General features: G+C 45.1%; 1 protein-coding gene across 1 annotated transcript; it reads right to left on the reverse strand.

Annotated features, from left to right (window-relative positions):
• Window positions 1-8,323: 8,323 nt before the first annotated feature.
• LOC119283404 lies at window positions 8,324-9,706 on the reverse strand. The gene is made up of 3 exons (XM_037562964.1): window positions 9,698-9,706; window positions 9,236-9,540; window positions 8,324-8,723 (listed from the first exon to the last, which is right to left on the reverse strand). The coding sequence occupies exons 1-3, from the start codon at window positions 9,704-9,706 to the stop codon at window positions 8,477-8,479; spliced, it is 561 nt and encodes a 186-aa protein (XP_037418861.1). The 3' UTR covers window positions 8,324-8,476.

The raw sequence follows: 9,706 nt of genomic DNA on the forward strand, positions 1-9,706 counted from the left end.
TGGTTAGATTTATCTTAATTACTTCTCTTGTATTTGTGATGCTTGCATGAAAGGTGTAATCATAAGTAGGTGTTTGTTCAAGTAAGAACATTACCTTAGCTTTGGTCCACCCACGTAACACTTATCAAGGCAATGAACGCGAAGTCGATGAATCCTGGTAAAAGTAACACGACGATATTCCCGTGTGTCCTCAAGAGCGTTTTAATCACTATAAGAAGTATCACCAGCTTGTCCTTAGAATAATTAAGGATTGGGGCACTTGATGCAACTTTCTACTTTTGTTACTTGTTACTTGTTATCAATTATCCTGCTAGCGAACTATCTATCAAAACTATCTTACAGCACCTGCAGAGAAAACCTTGCTGAAAACCGCCTATCAATTCCTTCTGCTCCTCGTTGGGTTCGACACTCTTACTTATGGAAAGTACTATGATTCATCCCCTATACTTGTGGGCCATCCTCCTGCTAAGGGCGTAGGCTTCAGGGGCGCAATATATGCCATTGCTGATGCTTCCAAGACGGTGCCATTCTCAAGTCCAGCCGAGTCCTTCCGTCATCTTTGCTCCGAACATCGGGGGAAACCCTAGGTCCCACTGCTATGCTAGAGAGTGGCGATGCCGTGTCATCGTCTTCTCGTTGGATGTGTTGCCTAGGTTGCTTGTGGAGTCCCATAGATGTGAGTTAGAAATGGTGTTGGCTGCCTACTAAGGTTTAACGCCCAGGATGCGGCTATATCTCCCACGTGTCGGGGCATGACTTAGAGGCATAACCGCATTTTGGTATTGTCGCAAGAAGGGTCATCTTCACACAATCCCATGTACAAGAACAAGGAAAATAAATAGTTGGCTTACAATCGCCACGTCACACAATGATCAAATTATTCATACATCATTCAGAGTATACACAAAGTCCGACTACAGACGTATCCAAATGAAAAGAAGACAACCCCAAATGCTAAATCCCGATCGTTCCAACTGGGCACCACTACTGATCATCCGGAAAGGAAACATAGTAACGACCAAGGTCTTCGTTGAACTCCCACTTGAGTTCGGTGGCATCACCTGCACTGGTATCATCGGCACCTGCAACTGTTTTGGTAGTATCTGTGAGTCACGAGTTCTCAGCAATCTCAAAACCCGCGAGATCAAGACTATTTAAGCTTATAGGTAGGATGTGGTTATGAGGTGGAGTTGCAGCAAGCGCTAAGCAAATATGGTGGCTAACATACAAGTACAACATTGATGTCTACTACACAACCTTCTTCTTGTAGACGTTGTTGGGCCTCCAAGTGCAGAGGTTTGTAGGACAGTAGCAAATTTCCCTCAAGTGGATGACCTAAGGTTTATCAATCCGTAGGAGGCGTAGGATGAAGATGGTCTCTCTCAAGCAACCCTGCAACCAAATAACAAAGAGTCTCTTGTGTCCCCAACACACCCAATACAATGGTAAATTATATAGGTGCACTAGTTCAGCGAAGAGATGGTGATACATGTGGTATATGGATAGTAGATAAAGGTATTTGTAATCTGAAATATAAAAACAGCAAGGTAACAAGTGATAAAAGTGAGCATAAACGGTATCGCAATGATAGGAAATAAGGCCTAGGGTTCATACTTTCACTAGTGCAAGTCCTCTCAACAATAATATCATAATTGGATCACATAACTATCCCTCAACATGCAACAAAGGTCACTCCAAAGTCACTAATAGCGGAGAACAAACGAACAGATTATGGTAGGGTACGAAACCACCTCAAAGTTATTCTTTCCAATCAATCTGTTGGGCTATTCCTATAAGTGTCACAAACAGCCCTAGAGTTCGTACTAGAATAACACCTTAAGACACAAATCAACCAAAACCCTAATGTCACCTAGATACTCCAATGTCACCTCAAGTATCCGTGGGTATGATTATACGATATGCATCACACAATCTCAGATCCATCTATTCAACCAACACATAGAACCTCAAAGAGTGCCCCAAAGTTTCTATCAGAGAATTACGAGGAAAACGTGTGCCAACCCCTATGCATAGGTTCATGGGCGGAACCCGCAAGTTGATCACCAAAACATACATCAAGTGAATCACGTGGTATCCCATTGTCACCACAGATACGCACGACAAGACATACATCAAGTGTTCTCAAATCTTTAAAGACTCAATCCGATAAGATTACTTCAAAGGGGAAACTCAATTCATTACAAGAGAGAAGAGGGGGAGGAGAAACATAAGATCCAACTATAATAGCAAAGCTCGCGATACATCAAGATCGTATCACCTCAAGAACACGAGAGAGAGAGAGAGAGAGAGAGAGAGAGAGAGAGAGAGAGATCAAACACATAGCTACTGGTACATACCCTCAGCCCCGAGGGAAAACTACTCCCTCCTCGTCATGGAGAGCGCCGGGATGATGAAGATGGCCACCGGAGAAGGATTGCCCTCTCTGGCAGGGTGCCGGAACGGGTCTAGATTGGTTTTCGGTGGCTACGGAGGCTTCTGGCGGCGGAACTCCCGATCTATTCTCTGTTCTGGAAGTTTTAGGATACGTAGGTATATATGGGTGAAAGAAGTACGTCGGTGGACCGAAGGGGGGGACCACGAGGCAGGGGGGCGCGCCCTAGGGGGTGGGCACGCCCCCCACCCTCGTGGGCACCTCCCTTCTTTCCTGACGTGCACTCCAAGCTTTTTCGGTAGCTTTCCTTTCAAAAATAACTTCTCCAGTTGATTTCGTTCCGTTTCGACTCCGTTTGATATTCCTTTTCTTCGAAACACTGAAATAGGCAAAAAAACAACAATTCTGGGCTGGGCCTCCGGTTAATAGGTTAGTCCCAAAAATAATATAAAAGTGGATAATAGAGCCCAATATTGTTCAAAACAGTAGATAACATAGCATGGAGCAATCAAAAATTATAGATACGTTGGAGACGTATCAAAGAGTAAGATGAGAAACTACGCAACGGGCGAAAAAATAGAAGTGATCCTGAACTAGTTACGTTCAAACATAACCCAACTATGTTCACTTCCCGAACCTCGTCGAAAAGAGACCATCATGGTTACACACGCGGTTGGTGTATTTCAATTAAGTCAAGTGTGAAGTTCTCTACAATCAGATATTAATAAATTCCCATCTACCACATAACTGCGGGCACGGCTCTCGAAAGTTTATACCCTGCAGGGGTGTCCCAACTTAGCCCATCACAAGCTCTCATGATCAACGAAGGATATTCCTTCTACCGGAATAACCCGATCAGTCTCGGAATCCCGGTTACAAGACATTTCGACAATGGTAAAACAAGACCAGCAAGACCTCCCTAATGTGCCGACAAATCCCGATAGGAGCTGCACATATCTCGTTCTCAGGGCACACCGGATGGGACAAGCTACGAGTAAAACCAACCCTTGAGTTTCCCCGAGGTGGCCTCGCAGGCTGCCCGGTTCGGACCAACACTTAGAGGAGCACTGACCCTATGGGGGGGGTTGATTAAGAATTCCTCGGGTTAATTACTCCCTAGGCAAATTTTAGTTGTTATTAGGTAAATGGTAAAACCAAGGTTGGGCCTTGCTGGAGGAGTTTTATTCAAAGCAAACTGTCAAGGGGGTCTGAAAGAACATACGGTGCCCCCATGTTTGTTTTTGGTAATTGATGACAATCTCTATGGACTAATGGTTGCCTTGAGTTATATTTGAAGGTTTTGTCCATAGGCTTTTCTTGGAGTACATGTGTTGGTTTCAAGGAGAGTTTGTGTCGACCAAGGTGCTATTCAAGGAATTACCTAAAGATTGGTCTTGTGAGAGGTTGATCAAGACTAAGTTAAAGAGTGAATCAAGTTGATCAACCCACAAAGCATAGAAGATGTACCGAGAGGGATCAAGTGATCCCATGGTATGGTAAGCATTGTCAATTACACTTTGTGTACTAACCCATGGTCTTCATGAGGGTTCTTTGTGGGGTTAGGTTGCGGTGTGCAAGTTCAAGTGGAGCACCACGAAGAGATCAAATGCTTGAAACTTGCTGTCCTTTGTGGTGACAATGGACCTGTGAAGATGTGCGGAAGAGTAGCTCACCCATAGTAGAGTATGGGGGAGCAATCAACTAGTCTTCATCGAGTCAACACAATCAAGAAATGTTGCGGTGTGCAAGTTCAAGTGGAGCATCACGAAGAGATCAAATGCTTGAAGCATGCCAGCCTTTGTGGTGACAATGGACTTGTGAAGATGTGCGGAAGAAAGGCTCACCCATAGTGGAGTATGGGGGAGCAATCAACTAGTCTTCATCGAGCCAACACAATCAAGAAAGGTGGTCCAACTTGAGGGAGTCAAGATCGTCATCATCTAGCTCAAGTGGACCATGTGCCAGGCAAAGGTTTGCCCTTGATAGGTTTTCTATTTTACCGGTCTCATGTTGGTAGTTGGGAGACCGGGTTATAGGATCGATTGCCATACTATCAAGGGGGGGCTCTCGATGAGTAGCTTGATCGTATCGTTCGTTGAGAGCTCAAACCATTGCATCCTTGCATCATCTTTCTTGGTTATTGTTTGGTTCTCTTTGTGAGTCTTAGAGCTTACGGTCATCTTGTTGACAAGCTTGAGTTCATCGAAAACGGAGTTCGCTTGCATCTTCTATGATGTTTTCGATGTTGGAGGTTTTGCCGGTTCTTCTCGGTTGGAGGTTTCACTCCTCTTTTTGTTAGGCATAACTCCCCTGCCTCTTCTTACTATAACCAGTCGCTGTTTTGATGCTACTCGTCGTCTTGTTTCCAACAAGCTTGAGTTTGCTCAATTCGGAGCTCATATGCAGAAGTTATGGCAGTTCTTGTTTTCTTGAGTGTGGTTTTTGTCAGGGTCCCAGCGGTAGTACCGTGGTACCCAGCGGTAGTACCGCTGAGGGGTCTCAAGTGGCAGTACCGCTTCGCAGCGGTAGTACCGGCGGTGACTCCGCAGCAGTACTACCGCTGGCTTACCAGGTCCCTACCGCGTCGATTCGAGGGGTCTTTTTCTGTGTCGGATTGTGCGGTACCTCGCTGCGGTAGTACCGCTCCTTAGCGGCAGTACCGCCCTTCCTCCGCGGTAGTACAGCCCGGTTCCCTCTTTTCCTTTCCCTTTCATTCTGCGCGGCAGTACCGCCGAAGGGAGCGGTAGTACCGCTTAACCCAGCGGTAGTACCGCTGTCTCCTGCGGTACTACCGCCCTAAGGTTCATGTTTGTTGCTCCTTTTCCGTGTTTCCTCTGCCTGAGCGGTAGTACCGCTCGTGGAGCGGTAGTACCGCTCGTGTGCGGGCTGAGCACATAACAGTTGGATTTTCCCCCTCCTATAAAAGGGGGTCTTCTTCCCCAATGAACCTTATCCTTTGAGCTCGTGTTCTTCCCCCATTGTTGACCTTCTTTGAGCTTGCTAACTCTCAATCCCTCCATGGATTCTTGCTAGTTTTTGACGGAAAAGAGAGAGGAGATCTAGATCCACATTTCCACCAATCATTTTCTCCTCTATGTGAGGGGAACCCCTTGGATCTAGATCTTGGAGTTCTTGGTGTTCTCCTTCTTATTCTTCCTCTCAATTTCCTCCCTAGTATTAGTTGCTTCGGTGGGATTTGAGAGAGAAGGACTTGGGCACTCCGTGTGCCCTTGCCGTTGCATTTGGTGCATCGGTTTGAGTTCTCCACGGTGATACGTGGAAGTGAAGTTTGAGAAGCTTAATACTCTTGGGTGTTTGGGCACTCTAGAGCTTGTTCCTCTTGGGTGCCTTGGCGCCCTAGACGGTTGGTGTTGTTCAGAGCTCAATCATTGTGGTCTAAAGCTCCGGGCAAACATCGGGGTCTCCAATTAGGTTGTGGAGATCGCACCGAGCAATTTGACGGGTACCGGTGACCGCCCCCAAGGGTTGCCAAAGTGTACGGGTTCGATGACCGCCCCAAGGGTTGCCATTTGTACGGGTTCAGTGACCGCCCTCAAGGGTCCCTTAGTGGAATCACGGCATCTTGCATTGTGCGAGGGCGTGAGGAGATTACGGTGGCCCTAGTGGCTTCTTGGGGAGCATTGTGCCTCCACACCGCTCCAAACGGAGATTAGCATCCGCAAGGGTGTGAACTTCGGGATACATCATCGTCTCCGTGTGCCTCGGTTATCTCTTATCCGAGCTCTTTGCTTATGCACTTTACTTTGTGATAGCCATATTGTTTCTTGTCATATTTCCTGCTATCACATAGTTGCTTATCTTTCTTAGCATAAGTTGTTGGTGCACATAGGTGAGCCTAGTTGTTTTAGGTTTTGTGCTTGACAAATTAACCGCTAGGTTTATTCTGCATTTGTTCAAGCCTAAACCGTAATTATTTTAAAACGCCTATTCACCCCCCCTCTAGGCGACATCCACGATCTTTCAGGGTCCCATAACCCCAACCGCATAACGAACACAAAATCAAGGAACATAACACCGGTATGACGGAAACTAGGGCGGCAAGAGTGGAACAAAACACCGAGCAAAAGGCCAAGTCTTCCACCCTTTGCCAAGTATATAGATGCATTAATTAAATAATAGATATTATGATATCCCAACATATCCATGTTCCAATAAACATGGAACAACCTGCAAGGCACGTGCAACTAGCAACTCTATAAGAGGGGCTGAGCAAAAGCGGTAACATAGCCAAACAACGGTTTGCTAGGAAGGTGAGTTAGAGGCTTGACATGGAAATATGGGAGGTACGATAAAAAAGTGGTAGGTAGCACGACATAGCGATAGAACGGACAACTAGCAAGCAAAGATAGAAGTGATATCGGGGGTAATGATCATCTTGCATGCAAAGTTCTCAGGGTTGTCGAAAGCTTATTCCTCGTAAACGTGCTCGATAGGATGCTCATTCACGAACTCGTCTCCCGGCTCTACCCAAAGCAAGGGAACAACAATCAAACACGGTGCAATGCAAGCAACATGATGCAAGACATGGCATGGGATGCAAGATATGATGTGCAATGCATATGGGTACTCCGGAAGAGGAAATATGATCATGGCATCAACTTGGTAAACCAAGCATGCCACTGGATAGGTTGGGAGATTTCGAATGAAATCGATATGAAGATCACCGAAAACGGATGCACGGTTTGCAAATGACAAGCAAAACAAGATACGATGCAATCTGCTTAAAACAACAACATGGCCACTTAGATGCAAGGTTTAAATATACTACAACACTCCAACATAAAAACAAAACACATGGCAGCGCAGTACAGGTGAAACTCTACAAATTATGAACACTGAGCTACTGCTAGAACTCACTAGAACAAGTCTAAAACAACATGGCAAAAATGCAAATGACAACAGTTTAACAGACTTTGCAGAAATTCATTGATCATGACAGAACATCATCAGGTTGCAATGTTTATGCCTATTAAACTAGATGCTACAGGAACATATTACATTACACAAGATCATGGCATGATAGTACTAAATGCACTTAACAAAACTCCCTTACTGAACTTGTTCCAAAGACTCACAGAAAAGATGGTAGCATCAATGCAAACATGACAAATGATGTGAAACAGGTTTCAGACTTAGAGGAAATCATGGCATGACATAAACAGATTCATGATAGCAACTTTACAAGCTTGTGGCACTCATCACAGTGCACTAAATGGCATGGAATAAAATCTAGCATGAAGTAGACATGAAAAGAAAGCTACACATGTGCCAAAATAGCACATGGCATGTTTGAATTTAATCACACAAAAATGACAAAACAGTAACATGATGTAAAATGACATGGTCATGAACTTGCTCAAATGCAAAAACTAATGCCACCAATGGATTGGTGGGATTTTTCTAGCCCCAAAACATATATAATATGTTGGGGTCACCATAAAAAAATCACCACAAATGTTAGAAACGCAAAACTGCCAGAAATGGAATATGACAGAATAGGCATTTTCCTAAAGGGAAATGTCCAGAAATGGACTAGCCAGGAAAGGACAGATGCTACATGCCAGAAATGGAAATTCGCTGGGATAAGGGAAAAAATAAAAGGAGGAGGGCGCTGAGAGGCTAACTGGTGGGACCCTGCTGGGATGTGAGTATGACAACTGGGTCCGGCCTGTCAGTGACCCATCTAAATGAGAAAAAGGGGGGGGGGGGTTACCAGCGCCCGCAAGTCAGCCTGTGCATTCGGTTTTTTTCGGTTTGATTCGATTCAGTTTATACGGTTTTTATACTTCGGTTTATACGGTTTTATACATAGATATGGTTCGGTTTCGGTAATAACCGTTTGCTTTCGGTTTGGTTTCGGTAATAACCAAAATAACCAAGGTTAACGTGAATTTTTAATCAACACATGGTTTGGCCACATGGAAAAACAAATTTAGTACTTGTCCAATACAACCTCGTTACCTACTTGAAGAAATTCTGAAACATTAGGAATTTATGTTCCAGTACAACAATCTAGTAGAAGACTACAAGTACAACTACAAGCACTAATTAGTACATGTCTAGTCAAACCACATGAAGAAATTCTGGAACAAAAACTTGTCCAATACAAGCACAAGCAGAACTGCTCAACACAAATTCTGGAATAAAAACTTGTTCAGTTAGCATGATTCGAATCATCATTCTGAACTGTGAAGTGTGTCCATGCCTTTGAACTTTTGTTCTTTTTCTTGCTAACACGGTCAGGAGTAACATCAGGATTTGTTTCAGGTAAGTAAGCTTGACCAGCACCAAGGTTGGCACTTTCGAACACCTGAAAAATTAAGTCGGGTAATTTCCATTTAGATCAGTGACCAGCAGCAGAACCAACACTAGAAATTACTGGAAACCTAAATAGGGAACATATGTGATTTGTCCATGGTAATCTGAATGAAACTTTTTTTGCTATGACAACAATTCATCATGCTTTGTGGATGCCTGAGTCCTACTCCCTCCGTTCCAAATTACTCGTCATAGAAATGGATGTATCTAGAACTAAAATACATCTAGATACATCTATACATGCGACAAGTAATTCGGAACGGAGGGAGTATTTGATATGGTTTGTATGGAATGCAATCTAGTTCCTTTTGCTACTTGCCACTGCCTGTGATTTGTTGATGTTAGTCTGGCGAATGAATGGTATTGTATTAGTCTGACGAATGTTTCACATGTTCAGCAGTTTGATTCTTTTGCCCTGAGTGTTTGTTTGCAACTAGCCAACTACCAAACCGGAAAGCTCCAGATCGAACCCAAGATGAAAGAAGGAAGTGGCGTACTGCTTACCCTTGTGCGTCGGCGGCGGCTTCTGTCTTGCTCCACGGAGGCGTGCGCCGGTGCGCTCGACGGCGCGAGGGAGGGCGGAGGTCAACGACGCGAAGGGGTAGAGGGCGGAGGTCGGAGGTCAGCGACGGAGGGCGGAAGCCTGCGGGGAGCGACGGAGCAGATGGATGCGCGCGGAAGTCTGACCTAGAGCGCCGCCGCCATCCTCTGTTCTCCGCCTTCCTCCGTCCACTCTGCTCTGCGTGTGCGTGCGCGAGGGTGGGTGAGGCCGTGAGGCCGTGAGGGAACGAGGGTGAGGCCGTGGTGGACTAAGGTTGAGGAATAAAGGGAAGGGCCCGCGCGTGAGGTTGGGCTGGGCCTTTGAAATATCTATGCTGCTGGGCTTCGGTTTTGTTCGGTTTAACCAAATTATTTCGGTTTTAAACCGAAAAGACCGAATTTGATATGGTTTGCTATTTTGCAAACTGAAACCAT

This window comes from Triticum dicoccoides, chromosome 4A (genome assembly GCF_002162155.2).
Source record: "Triticum dicoccoides isolate Atlit2015 ecotype Zavitan chromosome 4A, WEW_v2.0, whole genome shotgun sequence".
NCBI lineage: Eukaryota > Viridiplantae > Streptophyta > Magnoliopsida > Poales > Poaceae > Triticum > Triticum dicoccoides.